Here is a 23,755-nt window from a genome sequence, read left to right as displayed (position 1 = left end):
CAGAATGTCCCAAGTGAATTGACGTAGCTTTGCTTAAAGGTTCTTTCCGTTCTTCGATCGAGGATTCGCTCAACAATTTTTCATCGCGTCTCGTCGCTAACGTTTTCGCCGGAGGTGTACACCTTCACATTTTCCGCATCCCTCCGTCACCCTGATCAGGCCCTAGGTAGGTTATAGGGCGAGCGAACGGACAGACAGACAGGCACCGACATGAAGAGAACAACCCTCTCGCACCACCGTGCTTCCTTCCCTCTTCCTCCTCCGGTCTTCATCCCCGATACGCGACTGCGCAGAGGAACGGCGCGAGGCGTCGGCGTCGACGTCGTCGTCGGCGTTGGCGTCGGCGTCATGCCGGGGGCGTCGCACCATCGTCATCGGCAGGCGAGCGTCCCTACCGAGCGTCGCTCTGTCTCGCCAAGCTAGTATCAAACCGGGAGTCGTCGAGAGGGTCGACTGATCCAACCCTCTGAGAATCGGTTAACTGATACTGTGATCAGCTATTAGAACGGTAACGGTAGGACAGGATTTTACGTGGATTTTGCGCGCGCGTTCAACTGATACGTTTAGTTTCACCTCGGAGAGAGCCTCCGGGTGGTGAAGAGCGAGAACGAGGGCGAGAGAGGAAGAGAAAGAGAGAGAGAGAGAGAGAGAGAGAGAGAGAGAGAGAGAGAGAGAGAGAGAGAGAGAAAAATGGAGCGCGCGGCCGGATCGATCGCGATACGAACGGATGGCTGACTCGAGAGTGAACCGCGTTCAGAGTACTGATCGTCTGACGGTTTGAACAAGCGATCCGTGCTGTGCCGGCGCCATTCGACGCCAACCACGAGTTCATCACGTCGGGAACGGCGTCGTCACGAACGTCGCTGTGCGATCATCCCCGTGTCTCTCTCTCTCTGCGATTCTGCGTCGCGACGCCGGGAGAGGGAGGGATACAGAGAGCTGGTGTGTGGTGAAAGTGCCTCATCGCGTGATTAGGTCGAGGTCGTGTCGCTGGGACCGCTCTCTATCCAGTGACCTTCGATGCTGGAGATGAAGCTCGTCGAGGTTAGATGACGTCCCTCGCGATTCCGGACTGATTTGCAGACGTTTCGCGGCCGTTTTTCCCGAAAAACCTATACCCGTGTATTCCACTAAAGGAGAAAGTGTGCCATCGCGACGCGACGTGTTACGAGACGACCCGAGGGGATCACGACTAGGCACCCTCGACACGAAGCAATACGAAGGATAACGGCTCCCTCGACGTCGCGGAAGTTGTTGCTTAGATTGCTATACGCAATCAATCCGAGGATTTTTCAAGACCCGTGAGAGATAGGAAGAAACTGAAAGTCATATTGACTGTCCTTTAATAATTATTGAATTTTCCATATCCTTATCTTTCCGATAGAATTCGCTCATTAAGACTCTCGAATAAATCGAAAATTCTTCAGTGAATACGTGCATATATGTGAATTATTTTATCATCAACTCCTGGAGACTTTAATTCTTTCTCAACAGTTGTATGCCGTCTTCGATGTTAACGACTGTCGTCTATCCAATAAATACGGTGAAATAATTCATCGCAGAAATTAAAATCTTGGAAAAAAAAACTGTAAGAGTTGTAAAGAATGTTTGCATTGAACGATTAGAACGTCAATATTATTTTTGTCCCTCAAATGTATTTAAGTGATTGTGGTTGATTAATCTTCCGTAAAAATATATTAATTATACTAAAAAGGTTACATTATAGTAATCAAGCAGTGCGTTAGAATATAAATATAATTGATGTTTTCTGAAAAAAAAGATGCTGTCCTAATTTCTCGATCTGTTTAATTTTTTTCGATCGTACGAAAAAAAAGTGACACAGTATAAACGTTTGATTAAAACGTTTTCTCTTCAGAAAACTTTGCATTGTCAACTGATTGATGCATAATTCAAAATTATATATGCATGTTAATCGAGGGAAACTGATGTCGTATATTCTTGTCGCGTTTCCAATGTTTTTAGAGTGTACTCGAAGCGTATACATTTACAAATTTTGATGTATCCAATTGACTGACTGAACCTGAAATTGAAGACATATCCAGAAATATCGATTTGTATTGAAGCAATGAATAAATTTCATTAATTAATTAAAGTAATTTTATCGAAAATAAAAGTATCATTTTGTGAATAATTATTATCAAAGCATTTTCTTATAAACATTTATTATTGAAAATTATCTTGAGAAAGAGAGAAAGAGAGAAAGCGAGAGATCCTGAAATTGAACAACAAACATAAATTACAAACGTTCAGAAATTTATTTGAAACAGTGCCGAGAAGTAACTCTCCCGTTCTCAGATCTACTAATAAGTTACAAAGAGCTCGAGAAAACGCTAATCGAAGACATTTGAAGATATTTACATTGCAAGAAAGACAAAAAGCGCATATAAGAGAGAAATAGCGCGTACTCTCACGTATCACGCCCACCACGGTGCATCTCGTACGAGTGAATCGCGCGTGCGTGCTCACGTGCTCACGAATGCAGCAGCCGGGTGTCACAACGTGGCCGACGTCACGCATCCACGCTTCGGACTCCTACGCGGAATGCGTATGAGCGCGTGACGTCATCCATCCCGCCATCCGATATTTAACGGGCGAATGAGCAGGATCTAGCGAGCAAGGATCTGGATTCAAGAGTGAATCATGCGTCATCCTTCGCTTATACCGGCGCCGCTTCTGCCGGTGGTGCTCTTGCTTGCCTGCCAGGTGGCCCGTTCGTTCTTGCTGGAGGGCTCCGCGACCAGCTACGCTCAATTTCGCAAATGGAACGCCGGTTTGAACGGCACCCTAGAATTTGAATTCAAGACCGAGCAGGGTAACGGGCTGCTGCTTTACACAGATGACGGCGGCACGTATGACTTCTTTGAGGTAAAGCTGGTCGAGAGCGCGCTCAGGCTGAGGTACAACCTCGGCGGCGGTGCACAGATTGTCACCGTGGGCCACGATCTCGGCGACGGTCATTGGCACAAGGTGCAGATCACCAGGTGCAATGAAAATACCACTCTGACCGTGGACGGTGTCGGCGCGGTATCTACGTCGCGCGGCAAGGAGTTCGAGTTCGGCAAGCTCGCCGGGAACTCGGACGTCTACGTGGGCGGTATGCCTAGCTGGTATAACAGCAAGCTCACACTGCTGGCACTGCCCAGCGTGATATTCGAACCGAGATTCAATGGATTTATTAGGAATCTCGTATACGCCGACGGGGAGAATACTATGCCCAGGAGGCAGGAGATGAAGAGTCGGGATGCCAAGGTATGCGATCGTTATTCAAATCTATGTGATATTAGACACGTTTAATCATTAATTTATTTAGCCCACGAAATACTTTTCGATATATTAGATTCTATAAAAAATATGCAGATTTAAATTCTAGGTCTAGATTTTCACAGATTTTTCCTCGCAAATGCTTAATAATTAATAATTAATGATCACACTTTCGAAAATTTATCCTGAAATAATATAATAAATAATTAAATTACGAATTTGTTTTAATGTTTTTTTTATAGTTTTCTGAAATTCGTAATTTATAATACAATTTATAATCTAATTTTTTGACATGTATTTTATCAAAGTAGCGCATTTCCGTAACTATAAACAATACATGACAAAGGAAAACATTTTTTGCTGGCAGATTGGAAAAGTGCCAATCATGAGTTACCTTACATTTCGACTTTTGATGGGCACGATTTCGCTGGCGCGATTATAACGAAAAACAAAAATAGAGCTTTTTCAAGCTTTGGGGAGATCAAATAATTCACTAATCTAGTATATATATTTTCGCATCGTTCGTTTGTTCGTTCGCATCACAATTGCTTTATTCTACCGTTATGTATGTACATTTATTGAGCAAGATATACGTAAAAGATTTGTCACACGTAATTTTTTATATTTAATATACTTTTGTTTTTCTCAAAAAGTATACAATTCATCAAGAAAATTTTTTGTACTTTTTTTTGTACGTGATTTTTATTTCTTCCATAAAAAAAATCTTACTTATTGTACTGTGAATTAATAGATATCTTACATGTTGCATTAAAGTAAAATGCGAATCATTTTTATGATATTTAAAGTTATAATTATTTTCGGGAAAGAATGAATAAATTAATATATAAGTTTTTTTAAATAATTGTATAATAATAATTATATATTTGGTTTCTTTTTTATATTTTTATTATATTTACTCAGTGTGCTTTCAGGTCTTGCTATATATATTTACTAATTAGAATTTTAATAATTTAAACAAATTGTAATTGAAGAAAACATCAAAAATCGAAACATTTCCTTGTAAAAGCTTTAACATATGCCTTAATACCTTAATAAGGTAACTTGGCTGTCCCTTCAATTTGACTTTAATCAACGACCAGACTGTTAATTATATTAATTATTTATTTTCCTTGTCATCTTGTTCAAAGAATTGATCAAGATATTTGCGTGGTCGGAACAATAAAGTTGTTTCAGCGATGTCATTGACCGTATGCAACACCGCGCGACCGATGGCTGAGTCAGGTTCATCGAGAAATACCTCTTGACGCGCTACGAGAGGCGCGTGCGCTTCGTCAGCACGAAATCGAGACTTTCTCTATCGCGAGCCGCGTACACAAGAGACTAAAAATAAACCCCTGTCATTTAGGGGTTTCCCCCGTGCCGTTTTATCGCCTACTTCCGACGATCGATGCTCCTTCCATTGTCCAGGAGGGTGGGAAGGAAACATTTTTGGGATCACAGCACTTTTTCTTCCTTGATTTTTACGATAATTAGTAGACATGTTATGATTCAGCCTTCTAAAGACATCTCCTTTTCTATTCTTCAACAGTTTCATCAAATTCTTATTTATATAAAGTACTGTTAATTATTTTCGATTATGTATTACTCAAGAAAGATCTGTTTATTTATGACTTTATATATATATATATATATATATTGTCTTATAATTAAACTTGGAGAAAGTTTAATTATTTTAATTATTTGATGTTATAATTTGATTGAACGATAATATTGAAACGATACTAATATTAACCGTAATGATAGGAGTACGCGTGTCTTGTAGGTCAATAAAAACGACTTCCTTTCTCTGTTCCATAAACGATATAATACGTTCCATTCCATGCGTCTGTCTGCTGGCACTCTATGACAGAATTTATTACGTGTTACCGTGGAAGCAAAGGTCTCAGTTCATATTTCTCTCAGTGGCCGTCTGCCAAGAATTCCTCTATCTGCTTTCTTTAGCTATGTTTCTTGCTTTATCCGAATATCCTTACAATCTTGTATCTTATTCCGAAAGTAATCTTGTCGACTATTTAGCAAATACTAATCGGGCATGCTTGTTATTCGTAATGATAACCGATATTTTGACATTGATAATAATTGTAAATTTTGTTTTTAATACGAGGTTTTCAAAAGGTGCAAATAACTTTTCTTCTAATATCTCGGAAGCAGCAATATTCAAACAGAAGAGAAAATTTTACTTAGAAGTAACATTTTAATTAAAATATTGACGTAACTAATGTTAGATGTTAAATTATTATATTATTTAGAACAATTGTCCGAGAAGTAGAAAATAACTCAATTTCGTTATCTATTTTCTCTTTTTTCGTATATATTTTATTCTACGTTTTTAGATAAAAGTAAAATAAGATGTGTTCATTCTCTCTCAGGTAGGATATATACTTCACTGCTCGTAGAATGTCGGTGAGTTTGAGTAGGACGTCGTATTTGTAAATTTAGTCACCTCGCTGCTCGATTGGCCACATGCGGTTACGACGCGCATATCCGCTTACGATTAGATAAGGCGACAAATCGAGAATATCCGTCAGGAGGATCGCCATACGATTACCGGTGCAACGATGTAACCCGGTCGACGTTATCGTCCTCTGTACATCCATACGTGACGTTGCAGCAACATTGATAGATAACCTAGATCTATCAATGTACGTATAAGAAATTGTACTAGCAGCAACATTATTATTTTAATTAGTTCCCGTTGAAACCTAAAGTGTTCTTGAAACGTCTGGTTAAATTTAACCAGCATATTTTATTAATAATAGTAATAACAAAAATTCATATGACTAGAGATCTGAATTTTTCGAGTTCCAGTAATGTATAATGGAATAGCCGATTATTATTTTTACTTTATCCTTTAATAGCCTTTTTTTCTTTCTTTAATCTTTATTATAGCGTTCGCATTTACATATACATTGTCTTGAGTTATTGAGCAGAAATGATAAGGCTTGCAGTAAGTTTTTCTTGGTCGGCAGAAAATCGCTATTTCCGCGCGAAACGCCTTCTCAACGCTGATTGCTTCGTGTTAATATTATTTTTTTCTGTCGTTAACATTGTAATGTACGCGTGGCACGAAAAGCGATTATCAGACGAACGGGGAATAAGCGCAATCACTGGACTGCTACAAATGACTGTCGTGGAAAAAACGAGCAATTACACATAGGAAGCAATTATTTCATACCTGTTACACACTTTCACTGTGACTATATTGTTGTGTATAAATGAATTACATAAATAGTCAGCAAATAGATAAAGATAACGAAACAAAGGATATTATTTAATGTTCTATGATGTTAGTTCTCGAGCAATATCACTAAATTGCGAAAGAGATAATGTAGTTAACCGCTGCATAATATTTATTATATTATCTCCGTATTAACCACTAGTTAAAGATTACGTAATAATTACTTACAAGTAAAAATTGATTTAAAGATAATTTTAGAAAAATGCAACAAACATCAATTTATAATAAATAATAAAATATATAAAAAGATTTAATAATATATAAAAATAAAATATATAAAAAGATTTAATAAACGCGTTTTTAATTCAGATATATTTGTAAAGCTCACGAGTCATATCGAAAAACAAGCTAAGTAGTTGCAATCCGTCGTGATATAAATGATTCAATAAAATTAATATTATGAATTAAATGGGAAGCTAAATTAATTAATTTGTGAAATACATTGCACAGGATCGCACAATAGGGATCGTGAATGTTATTTCGCGGTAACATTGCACGTGTTTCAAGAAATGTACATACAAGTATTGCATAATGGAAAACAACCAATATAGATCTTTATCGGATAATAATGTTGAACGACGAACCCTATAGATAATATTAATTACAGGGTAGATACGCCAATGCGTACAGCCGTACTCGAGCGAAATAATGTATTGCATATACATGACGAGCGCGATGAACGAAGCCTGTATACATATATAAATGAGATGCACGTTAGCAGCTGCACATATGTTTAATATCAGAATATATAAATGTTGGGTAATTATAAAAGAGAAAGAGAGAGAGAGAGAGAGAGAGAGTTTTTGGTTTGATCTTTAATAATTATACTTGATATCGTTAAAAAGTATGGCAATACTTTTCAAAATATTTATGTAATTTGTATTGTATTAAAAGAGTGATACTTTAAGTGTCATTTAAGCGCAAGAATATTGCTTTGGTCGATATTCAAATAGCTCATATTCTTTAAAGATAATTACGAATACAAATTCTGTATTCCATTTGTATGTGCTATTTAAATCTCAAACTAATTTAAGTTTCAATTATCTCGCATAGCATTTCCAACATTTTATATAGAAAAAAATAATAACGAATAAAATATATAAAAAATTTAAAAAAAATAGTTTGCAAAATTGGGATAAAGTTTTTTCCATTAATCGCTCTGCTATGGTTACTTGGTTTTATGATAATATTTGCATTTTCTTGAATTCAAAAATAACGAATATCGATTCAGAAAATTATTAAAATTGTTGAAATTACTTAATATTTCAAATTCAACATTTCAATAATTAAAATAGTTCCATTTTCAGTCTAACTTTTACAATTAGACATATTTACAATTTTATTTATAAGCTGACTGCTTGTTTCATCTAAAATTCATGTAAAACTAGAAAATTATCCAAGAAATAAATATATGTATAAATGACAAAGTAACAGTATAATTATAACTTTATTTAAATTATTAATTAAAATTTGTAAATATGTGTGTGTGTGCGTTTTATTCATATTTTTACATAATACGATATCATTAAAATGATATATTTTTTTTATAAATATTTTTAAAAAAGTAATATAGTGCACATGTTGTACATGTATAAAACTTGATTTTTTACGTTTCATTTAATATCTAAATAAGTTTTTATTATTTTCATTAAACATAGAGAAAAAAATACCTGATTAGGATGATCATTAATTCGTGGCTATCAATCAATGTCGAAGGAAAAACTTGTTATAACATCAACATAATTTCTCTCTACGCTATTAATCACACTTATCTTTTTTTCTTTTTGTTTTCCGATCTAACATTCTCGAAGCCGCAGCAATCGCCGCATAAATCGAAAGACGGTCGTCTAAGCAATAGAAAAATATTGAGTTTCATTAATTATATGCTCGCTTGACGCAGACGAAGGTTTTTTCTCGTCGGTCGATCGTATTTCTTCGCACGTACATAATCATGCGTTGAGTGACGTACATACTATACAGCATTCATTATGTTAACTGCTGCAATTTATGAATACGCTGATTTGTAATTAATGAGATACGATATCACATCCCGTCAAATCACAAACATGATTTCTGACTAAAACGAGAAAATTGTGTGAATATACCCTCATTAAGCATATCATAATAAATAATCATGCAACAGAATGTGTAGCTGCTAAATAATGCTAAAGGTTTAGTTTACATATTTTATATATGATATTTAGAAAGCAAAAAATAGTCAAAGTTGAAAGTATTTTAATTTATTGTACAATTGTATAATTTATTCAAATTATCAGGTTTGAATAAAAATTAATATGGTGTAAATTTTCGGTATCTTCTTAAATTGATATTGGTTTAAAAATCGACGGTTATATTTTCTTCGACAAGCTAGAAGTTAAAGTAATTTCTATCTGCAATGATATGTGGTCAAATGTGTGAACAAACTGAAATGCGGCGCGATAATTAATACAGAAACTCGTTAATGAAGGCGGCTGAACGAAAATTCCATATGCCGAGATAAATTTCGCTCGTACATCCTCGGAAACAACGAATATGTGTCTAGATGATGTAACCAGCAACTATATATATATATATATAAACGTCGTACACAATCTCATCGAAAATCGAGAATGTATAGAATTGCCCAGTGCAAAAGTTTGTGCTTCTATAACGATCCACGTTTAATTAATTTTTATTATATGATTGCATCCAGTTATCTGACGGTGGCCATCGTTATACACATATATATTGTATATATATATATATATATATATATATATATAAATGTTGTAATACAGTGTTGCAATTTTAATGGCTAGTAGTACATATGTAAGAAGTTTTATAGAATCTTTTAAAAAAAGATAAGCCAAATGTATAGCTTTAATACTCGTATAATGTAGTATTATGAATATTAATTTATTCATGACAAGATATAGGTAAAAATTACTGATATAAAAAACAGTATCGAGTTAATATCAAGACAGTTTGTACTAGACAGGTTGTACTCAGAATTTATGTATCGTTTTTTTCTTTATACTCTCGCTCAATATCATCTTCATTCTTGATTATTACGTGCTAGTTTCTCCGATTTAGTCATTGTTAACATTATTAGTGGAGAGGTTACATTTACTGCAGCTATATCTTTTACATATCCTGAGAATGTAATGGCAGACGATCGATGACATAATTAAACTGCGCGCGCGCGCTGTTGAATTTAACTCCAAGATTAACAGAAATCCGTATGGAAATTTACATTTAATCAATTATTGTGAAAAAATTTGCCATCTCTATACAAGCGTAACAAGTAGATTTCGTGTGTGTATATTGAAAATAACAGAATATTATCTCCATTATAATGAACAGATTTATATAATAACGAAATTTTCAGAATTGTGCGTATTCTACTGCAATAAACCCGTGCACAAAATTAAATTTGTGTATAATTTTTTTGTTTCAATTAAAATGTATTTTCGTCTTTTTTTATGACACGCGTAATCGTGATTGCTGTCCATCCTGGTAGCAAGCGTTCATTCAAACGTGGTTCAGACATACGCTGGCTGTGGAGAGTAGAGGCGTAAATGTAAGGGGAGTGCTTGTAAAACTGAATTAATTTCTGTTGAGCGAGATGACAGTCGGCTATTCCTGTCAACGATCAAAAATGAAAATCCCCGTTGACATGGGCCTTTTGATGATTTACAGCCAGTGAAGTTTGTCAATTGCTGGTAAACATTGCACCGGTGATGCCATTCACCTTAATCGAGTGCGTTCTAAATTACTTATGGTTTATGCAAGTAGACAGCGATGAATTTGTCTTGTTACACATTTACATTATTATGCAAAACATTATTACACGAGAATTGTACGAATTGATCGATATCTCGTTCCTTTAAAAACGAATCGGTAATAACATTTTTTTTCCTCGAAACTGAAAATACAATTTCAATGGCTAATTTTGTTGACAGAAGTGCTAGCGATTGAATGTCCATCAGAGTAGTTGATCGGAAATAAATTCGAGGAATTGCCTCAAACATATGTCATAGTCTCGGCTACACAATTCGATATTTACGACCGGTTATTAATATTGCGCCAACGGAAACGTTTCGCATATTAAGTGCGTTTTTTTTAAATCGTATTGTTCAATATCTCTATGTTTGTGTCAGATTGCGAATGTACATTCTTTTTATAAGAAGATTCTCTAAAATAGCGAAAAAGATTTTATTTAGATTTTATTAATATTTTATAAAGAAAGTTTTTTTTCACGTTAATTATATTTTTATATTTTTATACATTCATACTCTCTAGAGTGGAGAAAGAATATGTCTTATATTTGTTTTATTTATAAACAATATTTATAACATAATTTTAGCAAAATTTAAATTATTCTTACTTATTTTATAATCGCTAAACTCAAATATTTTAATTTTAATAAAAAAGTAAATTTCATACTTTAAGTTTCTTTAATGAATTGAACTTTTTTTTTTTATTTTTGCGCGTTTTCTCCCTCATGCTTGCATTGTTACTTAGTGATGAGAAAAAAAAAGTGATACAGGGTGTGTATGTGCAAATCGTTCTTTAGCCTTGAACGCGCATAATAATAAAAGATCGCACAAGGAAGGGCAAAGGGAACGACGAGAAATAGCATCTCGGCGGCTTTTAGGTGGCGAGAGCGGACGAAGACGTATCGATTATCTCGCTTGACTTTGCGCAAACGAGACCGCATCGCAGCACGAAACGTGATCGAAGATAAAACCGTTCTAGACGGAAAGAAGGAGTTCAAGTCTTCCCCGTGGAACTTTTTTCCGCCCTCCGAGGATAAAACTCCGGGAAAGACTTAATCATCGCGAAGCGTGGACCGAGCGAAGGAATAAAGTGCTGTTCTCCCTCCTGTCGACCGTGAATCTTTCGTGAAAAGAGACTGGCAACAATGAAAGATCGAATTGTCATCTCGCAATTTTTATGTTACTATAGATTCTATACAAAAAAAAAAAAAAAAAAAAAAAAAAAAAAAAATATAAATTAATATTATAAAAAAATTAAGTCTCTTGTAAGTTTTTTTTTATAAGAAGTCGTGAAAAGATTTTACTTTCTCTTTCATTTGTAAAAATCAACTAAATGTTTTCCAATTTATTTGTATATATATTCCTTCTAGCATATTTTTTGCGTTTTACGAAGTGTTTTATGATTAAGTGAAGTGATTAACGATTTTATTTGTTATTTATAATATACTATATAAATTCGTTTTCTCTTCTTCTTTTTAGATTAAAATAATTAAAAAGAAAGAGTAGCGCAGTTTTTAAATTATTCGACAGAACTAGAAAAGACTATGTATATATATATATATATATATATATATATATATATACTATATATAATCGGAGGTAGCATGTCCGGGGAATATGGTAGGAATTCCGGCAGCAGCGGAAAACAATTCTATTCTTTCATTGTGACCGCTCGGCAAATCATCGACAAAACCGAGCCATCCTTCTTTCGCATCCTTCTCTCATAACTTGTTCACGTTCCAGACATCGTTTTGAATTTCATATTTTTGACAGGGACATTGCATTTCGGCGGACAGAATATATGCAAAATACTAATGTAAATTTCATGTGAATTTGCTAAAGTCCGTTTTCAATGGATTTGTAAAAGAAGTGGAAAGAAAGTAGCTTCATATTCCATTTTTTAAATTACATTCTGAAATTCAGGTAAAAAATATTTAAGTAAAGTGAAAAAATATTTTATTAATAAACTATTGTATATATACAATAAAAAAAAGACAAAGATGTAGAAATGATAAGAGGATAGGGGGTTTATCGAATATTAATAAAAAATTGTTTACACTCGAAAAGTTAAAAAAATTAAAATATTTCAATGTAGAAGAAAATTTTTGTCGCGTTAGTCAGTGATATTTCCGCATGGCACAACCATTCCACTCGGTTATCCGCGCATTAAACTCGTCGCGTGCACGCATAGAAATCGCGCACGAGCGCTCAACATATTTTTACGTGTCTGTCACGATAAAATAATAAACCGCACTTGCGGTATTTGTATATGGCTGCTATGGTTGCTCGTGGCAAACTTTTCGTGTTTCGGAATGACGCTTGTTCCGTCCGCTCGCAACAAGCGGATGGAAAAGCCGAGCGGTTTTCTTCCATCGTTAAACTATATGTTGTAATAAACAGACACAAGTTGGACGAAGATACACCGATTTATTGCTATGTTGACGAATTTGATGAAATCATTTTACACGAAATAATATTTCGAATATCTCTCTGCCATATGATTATAATAATACATATAGTGTTTTTTAAGTTTCACTCGATAGGTATTTTGTCTGTGAAATGTTGGAATCATTTATTTTTATTATAATTTTTCATATATAATGACATTGATATAATTCTCTGTTTAATATATATTTATATTTCAATTTTTTTGATTTTATACATTCTTATTTTAATCGTTAGATTTATATTTATGTAATCTAAACAAACATATAACATAAAAATTATCACGTATTATACAATAATGCATACATTTCAAAATGCAGACTTTATATACTAACAGTAGTTAGATATTTATTTTTTAAAAGAAAAAAAGAAGTATAAATATTTACACTTTTAAATAAATAATGTTTGGAGAGCATCATTTTTATACTTAGAAAATTATTAATAGTAATATTTGGAGAGCACCATTCCTATACTTGGAAAATTATTAATTAAAATGATGACTTTTTAAAAGAATTATTAGAAATTTCTTTTATTTAAAATTAAATTTAAAATAATATTTTAAGCTTTCAGACTTGCAATGACAATTTTAAATATTATGTTTTGTATTATTTTAAATATTATTTCAAATATTAACGTAAAGACGAAAAAATAATATTAAAAATTAAACTATGTCAAGCCAAATATACATTTATTTCAAAAATATAATCATTTATTCAATAATATAGGAATGGTTAATATGATGTAAATTTTAATATATATTTTTAATCTTATATTATAGTCCAAAAGCTATTTTTTTGTTGAACTGTACAATAAATCTTTTCCATAACGTTATACATTTTAATGTATAAAAATATGTTATGCAAATGTCATGTATTACTGAGCATGTGCAATTGCGTCTGCGAGACGAGAGTTAATATAATTGCGATATATAAATTCCATAATTCATGAATTCTTACATCGATCGTTAAATTCTCTCAACATATACAGACATGATTTTATATAGCTGTATAAATTAAAACACACCTTTCTGATAAGGTATTCGTTGCAGCGTGTTTACTGTACAGTTTACTATTCTATGAAGTCCGCCATCGCGCAAACCTCGAATACAGTTTATATCATGCCATCTACTGTTTATTATGCTATAAAACCAATCTATGTTACCCATCTAGTTCTGATACTTGCTACATAAAAATGTTTTTCAGCATACTAACTATGGTTAGGTAATGCCTGACACAAAATCTCTAGCCGTAAAATGATTTTTCTTTGAAATATTCCACGTTTTTGTATTATTATTAAATACGATTGTTAGATAAGGCCGTGATGTCATACAATATATGTATGTATGCATTTCAGTGCGGTGGCTTCCCATGTGTCGAGAGCGTCAACAAACGCAAATCACCGAGGGTGAGTAATAAAATTTTCTCCATGACTCTAGTGTATAATAAGCATATGTATATAGATGGAAGAGCAGAATTAGAAAAAAAATTTACAAGATAACAAACTCTTTTATCTTTCTGTTTAAAAAAAGTTGAAAAATCGTTGCATACTGTTAAAAAAAACCTACGAGGTATTACACAATTTAAAAAAAAATGCCGCCGCAAGTGATTGGCAATAAGAGCTGTCACAGAACAACGATGTTATTCGGTATACTGGGCTCTTTTATTTTTTAAATGGACGTGCCATAAAGCTTCGTGCGCGATAAAGCCGGCAAACAGATTTTATACACGAGCGAATACGGTTGCCTCGCGTATGCGTTGCATCCGATATATCGGTTTCTCTTGCCAATGCGTTGTTGTACAACAATTTTCGTTGTTCCCGTTGCACGCACGGGCCGGTTTCACATTACGTGACACAGGACGACCGGATTCAGGGTTTAATATCTCGTAAGACAACCGTACAACGCCACGGATGCGTTGTATGCGCCGTGTTACGTTCAATCAGGCATGCCCCGAATTGCCGGTGACAAACAACGCGTGGTTTCTACGTACATAACGTTGACTATGTGGTTAACTACGATCGTGGATGTACGGTAGATGAGCAAGTCAAGTCGCTTCGACTTATCGTCGTATATCGATGAACTATTAATCGGATTCAGATAATTTGATTACGCAACAAAGACGTCGCGAAGTCTCTGGAGAGGAGACTTATTTCGAAGAATTTAGTTCGCAAAAGTGTTTAATCAAATTTTTATTGCTATATTTTTTTGCATCGATTGTTCTCATAAAGAAAAATAATAGATAAACAATTATTTGTTTGATATTAAACCATTGCGCAACAATTTCACGAAATAAATAAGCGATGCGGATTATTATATCGTAACTATGTAAAGTAATGCAAATCTTATGAAAGACATGTCGCGACGTGAAAACGACATATCGTTCTCTCCTTAATGCGTACATTGTATATTACGTAACGCAGTTAAATATATTATACAGTAGTATGCAAACAGTACACCAAACTTTATCCTTCCTATTTCTTATTCCTCTCAACTCCTTTTATCATTATGTGCCTCGTTATTATGCCGTCGAAATTAAATTCGTCTAAATCATATGCGTTGAAATTTACGTATTACAAGCAGTTAGTACAATTGAGCTACGGCAATCATAAATCTCGCGGAAAGGGCAAGAGAAAAGAGCAAAGAATGAGAGAAAAGGAATGTACAGAGAGAGAGATTTGTTGGCACAGCATATTTTATACTGTGTTTTTCTTTGCCTAAAAATTCTATGAAGTATTATCTTCTTTTATAATTTAAGATTTCTTTATTATTAAGATTAAACTATAGTTAGATTAAAATGTATTTGTACTTGAAATTAATTAAGACAGTTAGCTTATAATATCTATATGAAATAAAATGAGACATTTCATAATCTTATACATCTTATCTTTCAATTGCTTGTATGTTTACAACTTTGATTTATCACTTATCAACACATTTTGTAAATATGTCATTTATAAAATATCATGTAAAATATCAAAATGTTTAGTATTATTTAAAATTATATTTAAAATACAATAACGTAATTTTTAAATAGAGTAATAATTACAACATTTCGTCAAATATATGTGATAATTAATGGATTATAAAGATATTGACATTTGTTGATGTGTATATTTTTTAGAGACATATTTCGAGGCATATATGTACAACATATAATTCCAATGTTTTATCCTATAAAATTTTATATACAGTAAAGTTTAAAATTGTTAAACAAAATTTGATAAAATATTTATTAAAAGTTTAATACATGAATTTTTCTAAATATGACGTGTAGCAAGAGAAAAGGTGAGAGGTTTTCAAACATGGGTTACAACAGCTGTCTATAATGTTCTGAAAAAAAAAATCCTCATATAAATTGGATAATCTATATACCTACATAATAAAAATTAACAATAGTTCTAAATAATAATAATACTAACTTGATTTAATCGAATCGATGCCATTTCTGAATATTTAATACTGAATTCAAGATACCAAAATCATTACATGCTTTTTCCAGTTTGCTCGTAATCGCGTTACAACATTCTTCAGAACCATAACAAATTAATGCTATCGATCGGAAAGAATAAATCACACGGAAGGGACTCGAAATTATTCGTCCTCTGTATAGAAAGTGGAGCGCGGAAAGGAAGACAGGTTAAGGAGACTCGTTAGGAGAAATGAAAATAAATTGCCTAGCTGGGTTGGTTTTAAGTAGGCCGTTGTGGCGATTTGAGCATACTTTGAGAAATGGCGCGCGATAAAAATGCACGGTATTTGTTACGTCGTTAGGTTAGACGGTCGATTGTGCTTGTGAAGTTAATACATGCAAAGTTTGCTTGTTTTATTTATTTGTTTACGAGCAAAACAAAAAGTCTCTAGATTAGATAACGAAATTACTAAATCTGATAAAATATTCTCACGAAAGACATCGTTATTTTTTTTCGAAAAATTTAAATAATTTTTAGTAAAAAAATCGTTTATGTGAAGAAAAAAAATTAATGAGATACGTATAACGCGAAGCAACGACAGTACGTTCTTTGCAAGGAGGTCGCTCAATTGCAGTCTCGTTTGTTTGCGAGAATAGAAAATAGAGAAAATACGAGATATTTAATACTTCTTTTCTCGCTATAATTTCGTCAGATTTCAAAGCCAAGAACAGTTAGCGAAACTGAGAAAAGAATCTCGACTTCTCGAATTTCTTTCACGCAACTCAAGGAGACGGATGTCAAGAATACCTTTCCGAGATAAATTGAAACGCAAGAGTAGAGAACATCGATATTGAAGGTCTGTATATTATCCTTTATATTTAAAAGACACCACGGATTCCTTTTTAGTTCATGGACGAGTTTGTGTCAAATTGCAAATTAACTCGTATAATGCAATCTTCAAAGAGACAAGATTTTATTCTCTCTCTTTTACGGAAGCTGAAGATTGAAAAACATAACACATAAGCGTATCTTTATCTAGAAAAGATCTGAAGAGTGAAAAATTAAAATAAATCGTCAAACGTAATAGTACTCTAATATTCTTTTCTTTAGTTTTAATTATATATTTTCTTCTAAAACAAAGAAAAGATAAAAAAGAAATTGATATTGACTTTTCTTTCGATGTCGAGGAAGTTGGTCATTTATCGTAACTTTTCAATTTTCAATTGCTTCTAATTTTTTGAAAGTTTTAACGATAATTCTTAATTTTTGAATTCATACAAAAAATACAATAAAGTTTTAATGATTTTGCGGATTTTTGCATGTAAATTTTCCACGTCATGTAAGAAAATCTAGAATTCTTATAAAAATGTTATATGGTTAGATTCAGAATTTCATAAAAAAATATTAAAATTAAAAAATTATGTTTTTAATTTATGTGAATACAACTATTCGTCCATATTCATGTATAATAAAAATGTAAAAAATAGGCATTTTATATCTTTGAGTTTCTATTTTCTACACTTAATCGTTAGAATTTATTAACTAATTAATTTACAGAATTTAAAAGAAAAATCAAAAGTGTATCAATTATAGAAAAATTTTTAAATTAGGATGCTAATTTTACAGGGAGATAAAGAATCAATTTCAAATTGATCAAAAAGAGAATGTATTATTAAATATATACAATTTAAGAAGTAGGTATTTTATATGCTTATTTTTTTCTCGGAAAAAATAAAATAAGCAAATTTATTATATTTTTCGTATTCGGCATAATACATGTACAATTTATCACACATGTACTTATCGATAGTAATTACAACTGATTTTTACAGATAATTATTTTTAATAATAAAATATCTCTTAAGAGAGAGAGAGAGAGAGAGAGAGAGAGAATAATTTGCAAAAGTATCAAAATAACGAGACTTATCGGGAAACCTGAGTTCATTGAAAATAATAAGCTATCTTCTGTCGTGAACTTTTCAATAATAAGAAAGTCTTTGATGCTCTGACTGCCTTTTCACCGTTTAAATATTCATTTGTGCTTGGACTCCTCAAGGAAGGAGTCTTTTAGTAATTTAGAGAATCGATTTAATTCCTATCTTCGTCTGAAGATAAATAATCTTGCGAGATTATTGTTCACTCGATAAAACTGTCAAATATTAAACCAAGTTCTCATATAATATGAGATTCTTTCGTGAAACTCTCGACTCTGGGATATTCCATCTAGATTCCACAGAATGAATAAAAATTCGTTTAATAGCGCGATAATATTCAAATGAAAATTTTACATTATTAACACTCTTCTTAGGCCATCGATTAATTTATCTTGAAACAAATTATAAATCAAAAATTGCAGGGCAAAAGTCACTTTTACATGATCAATATAATGACGACGTAATCCTCTTACCACTGAACAATCATTCGCAATTTATCGCATAACGAAAATGCCAAAATCACGAATTTGCGATTTGTTATTCCTTCTTCGTCCTATAAAGGATGGTCATAAAGAGAAAATATATTACGCTAAATGAGAAAATCGAATATCGATGGAATTTCTCATTCAGACTCACGTTTATAAGAAATTTAACGCGATTTTATCTACAGAACTGGAATGTGGCTAGATTAAGCCGGAATATAGTTGGATTAAGGTCTCACGAATCTAAACTTAATGAACACGAAGAATAACGTAATACAATAGAAGGTTTCGTAGCGTTATCAGTTATATATCGCTTATGTGTAAATTTTTCGAAATCTCTTACACGCGATGTCTAAGGCTGTCACATTGCGATTGAAATTACAAATCGTCCAAACGTTTTTTTTATTGCATTAGTATATCGATATTGATGTATTTTTCCAACTGCAATTTGATTTTAAACAACATCTCAAACACTGAAACTTTAAAAACATCTTTTAAATACTAAAATTTTAAACAACATCTCTAACGCGAAAGATATTTATTGGATGCAACAAAGTTTCTCGTCGCTTTTTTTTTCGCACAAGTTATTTGTATATTCCTCCTGCAAAAATGCTCACTGATGGTCGATGCAGTAGAATGACTTCGGAATTCAATTTGCAAGCTAGTAGCAACGCCGACGCTTTAAAATGGCACGCTTCAAAGTGGACACGTAATATCCGTTGGATCGATTAACAGTACACGACATTTTATAAAACAAAAAAAGATTCGATTTATCACGTAACACCACTCGTTTTAAACAAGCTCGATGAAGACTGCCGTGACTGCCTCTTGCGTTCCCGTAATCATCGAATCGCTGCCTAGCGCGTGTAATACAATAGCTTATCGATCAACATAGAATCCGTAGATGTTATATACAGTATTTGCAACGTAATACCCGCTAAAATAATTGGTTAATACTTTATGTTTTATATTAATTCCTTGCTATAAATGTAAGAAAATAAAATATATATTTTATGTTCTTTTATTGGTGTGTTTTCTTCTTAACGATAGAATTTAAAATTCTTAAGTATTAAAATATCTGATGAAGGAAAAATCGATTTCGTATTAAATATAATCTCCAAGATAAAAAAATCAGACTAGTTTGCACTGCACCTTTTTATGTATGTTGGAAATAGTAAGAGTTGCAAGAGTATGCGAAATTTTAGAACTTTAAATTTAGTGACTTAAGTAAAAAAAATGTCTAGATCACTCATAAATCATTTAATCTTCAGCTCGTTTCATTTTGTCACCAATGCGATCGAATCTCGTTCACCTTAGATTGAGATGAATCTCAAGGTGACGCAAATTAAATTCCAGCTTCATTATTCATCGTGGACGATAATGTGGCTCCATTAAAAACGTATTAGAACCGTTCCACGTACAAGTGCCGACAAAAAGATCTCTATAGATTAGTATCAACAATTTATTAGTGCACAATCGACCACCTTCGCTTTTAATCCGTTGAAAACAGCGCGTTTGTTATTTCCATTTTCGTGTCAGTGAATCTCCTCCGCCGCGATTGGCGAAATAACAACGGCCAATATTCTCGCGAGATTATTATACGTTGTACGTGGGTTTGATTAAATACATACAGAACAGAGAGGTTTTTCCCACTTCGGTTATCGACCTGCGTGGGAATCTGCTCGAATCGAATATAATCCATCTGAACAAAAAAAAAGAAATGAAAAAAGAAACAAAAAATCTACACGTGGCATACGAGTTATAATTTGCAAAATTGAAGTGAATCATTCTTGTCCATTGTGCTAGTCGTTTCCTTTATTCACCATTATATTACGTAATTTTCGCGAAAAATATGAATGTAATTTCTCACAAAATTAGAATTAAATAATTAAGATATTGTTTGTAATTAAGATATCAATTTTTAATTATTAAGATACCAGTTTGTAATTATTTAATTTGTAAAGAACGATAAAATGAAGAGGAAGGTATTTTCCTATTTCAGTGACACAGCATCGGAATATAAGATTGAAATCGATACAATAATCAAGAAACTTGTGACGCAAATATATATTTCATAAATTAATATGCCAATTTCAATTCGTCTTTTATTTTTATTTTCATCACTCGTTATTTATTAGAGCATAATTGGACAAAACTGATAGGGGCAAATTAAAAAGTTGTAATTATGTTTTTTTAATATACATATATAAGTTTTAACAGAAAAGAAATGAAACTGAACGATTATATACATAATATTTCTTCTGCATTATCAAAAAAATATTTTCTTTTGTTATCAAGCAGACATTGTGTTAATAAATATGCGCAAGTGCACAATTTGTAGCGTTAGTTGTGTAAATGTAGGTAATAATTCTCTGACAGAAGGAGGTAAGACGTGCACATCATGTGTGCAAATGCAACTGCGAGTTCACAGAGAATCGAGGCTGATTCCACAGACATGTTCGCTGTACTTCAACAGCCGCTAACCGCTATTTCATTAACGTGCATTCGGTGATATATGCATGCGTTTGCGAGTCTGAAGGGAACGTATTAATTAAGGCGTACGGAGAACTTATACGCACCCAATCAGTCGAAGTTATATGCATTTCCATTAATAAGGAGAGACGATATTTCGATAATATTTGTACATATATAATGTATATGTTACGCGTATTATCTAATATTTTATCTAATTTATCTAATAACAATATAATTAGATAGACTATGTGTTACACAAATGACGGTTTGCAAAAATTCTGCGAGTAAGTAGGATATTTTCAATTTTTCCCCACATAACATTTATTCATTAATATTAAATAAAATTAGTTCAGCAAAATTTGCAGTATTATCGTTGTTATTTACTAGTTTATACTTTTGTGTTTTACCATTCTTCTCGTTTCATCTCTATCTTTTCTTATATTAGATAATTATGATTTCCGCTTTCTTGTCGGTGATTTATCTTTGCATCTCATCCTTAGCACGTGACAAGCAGAATACTATCGTCGGTCTTTATGCAAACCACCGGATCTTAGTATAATGTGCCTTGTAAGCTTTGTCTACGGTTGTCTTCCCTCTTACAGAAAACGGTGGCTAGACATTGTATTTGTTCTCCTTTGCATTGAGATAGACATTTCTTGCACTTCCGACGTTCCGGTCTCAAAGACACTTCCGTGTTTCTCGGACTATCCTGCTTGAGCCCTCCGACAGATGATCACAGACATGATCGCGAATAGCTGCAAGCCCGACGTATTATTGTCTCGAGTTGATTGTATTTAGTGAAGCTAGTGCGAATTACCCACGGAGCGAACAGAGGTAGCTAGCGTCACATTCTCTGTTTTGCGACAGGATCTTCCGTTTAATGTTAATTTCTAATTTAATCAACGTTTACAATAAATGAAATTTACAATATATAAGTATATATATATATATATTTATTTATTTATTTATTTATTTTATGTGAAAATAATAGATAAAAATATGTATATAAGATATATTTATTTAAAGTCATGTTTGAAATTATTAAATGAGATAATAAGTATAAAACAATTATTGAAAATTTTTATTTGAATTAATACTTTAACATTTTCTGAACTTGAAATACTTGAATAATTTTTTTTAGATATTATTAAAATACCTAATTATTTTAAATATTACCTACACTAAGGAGAGTAATTAGAAAAGTGGAAAAACGTGCGTTTGTATTTTAAAAATAACTATAATTTATTATTACATAATTTAAAATTTTTAACGGAGTAATTTAAAATATGAACATAAATATATTTAAAATGTAAACCGTAATAGAGAAATAAATAAAATAAGTACAAGTTTATAAAAATAGTAATTTAAATACTTTTAGTACAAAAAATAATTGATTATTTGAAATCTTTCTAAATATAAATTGAAGACTCTGATGTGTAATGTCAGTAATAGTAGGAAAATCGAACTGAAAGCTAGGCACGATAAATAAAGCGCAAATTCTTTGTTTTTAATTTGTTTTTATTGATATTTCAATTTCGAACGTTTTGATTTCTAATTTGGACTATCATCAGGAAGTGATATAATAATAATTAACTTAAGAGCCGCATATGATCTGTCTCGATCTACATTCTACATTGACGTATATGCATATAGTTGAAAGATTTATTTTAAATTTGTAAAATAAAAATAAAAACCTGCTTGTAATAGGATTTTACTCAATACATAAATAAAAATTATTGTTTTATATTTACTACTTATAAATCAGAGTAAGAGAAATAAATTACACAATATAAATATATTTATTTTTCATTAAATGTTATTTTTTATATTTGCTGTGTATCCTAATTACTTTGTCTATGAAATTAGACGTTTGTCGAATTTGCATTTGCATTTGTATTTTTTTTTTAACTATCGAGTTCTTTTTTATATAAATCTATTTTTTTAATTATCAAGAAATTTTCCGCTATTTACAATGCAATGCTATATTATCTATAGTTTATCGCAAATGGATAGTGCACTTTAATTATCCTTATACGCAATATTCGAATTTTGTCGAATTGAAGGACCACACTTTAAAGATTCTTTGGCGAGAATCAGGTGGAAAAGTAAAGGCTCGCGAAAAAGTAAAAGAGGCGGAAGGACGATGATTCCACTCCGTAGGTTAAGGACACCGAAACTGAGGGCCAAGACAGTGGACACGAAACGACAATGGGTCCGTCAAGCGATTGTGCGACCATACCTCGTCGTTCAGGAGTTCGCGAGATCGATAGAGAACAGGTCGCCTTTCATCGAGGGGACGTCTACGTTGAATATCGCATCGCCCATCGCGCCATTATACAGAACTGAATAATCGGGGCAGCTTCTCTGGTCCTTGTATGTGTACCGAGCGTTCGAGTTTGACGTACTCGAAATTAACGGCGCTCCCCCCTCGTGTGTAAAATGCAAAGCAGGAGGTCGAAAAGTTTGCGCGTGTTCTACTAGACGACGCTATTCTCTTAAATGCATGCCGCACAGTGAGTTGCAAATTTATGCAAGGAGATCGGCGTCTCTTTCCATGATTCACAATTTAGACAATTTTTCTTTTATATTAGTCATCATCGTCATTTTATAGGAAATGTTTTATAGAGAAATATTGGAACTGTCTCAAATGTAATTATCGCACTTTTTACAAAAAAAATATAATAATTTGATTTAAGACTGATTTAATAATCT

The 23,755-nt window shown here is 32.7% G+C and overlaps 1 protein-coding gene across 3 annotated transcripts in view; it reads left to right on the top strand.

Moving 5' to 3' along the window:
• The first annotated feature begins 324 nt into the window (after nt 1-324).
• Nrx-1 (neurexin 1) overlaps nt 325-23,755 on the top strand; it is a 230,444-nt gene continuing 207,013 nt past the window's right edge. For all 3 annotated transcript variants that reach the window (XM_072899353.1, XM_072899352.1, XM_072899351.1), the window contains exons 1-2: nt 325-3,270; nt 14,098-14,148. In XM_072899353.1, coding sequence (XP_072755454.1) covers nt 2,662-3,270; nt 14,098-14,148 — 660 coding nt within the window. In that variant the 5' untranslated portion in view covers nt 325-2,661. The remainder of the gene's footprint in view (nt 3,271-14,097; nt 14,149-23,755) is intronic.

Source organism: Anoplolepis gracilipes, chromosome 9, assembly GCF_047496725.1.
Source record: "Anoplolepis gracilipes chromosome 9, ASM4749672v1, whole genome shotgun sequence".
Classification (NCBI taxonomy): domain Eukaryota; kingdom Metazoa; phylum Arthropoda; class Insecta; order Hymenoptera; family Formicidae; genus Anoplolepis; species Anoplolepis gracilipes.
This window is presented reverse-complemented; position numbering and strand designations above follow the sequence as displayed.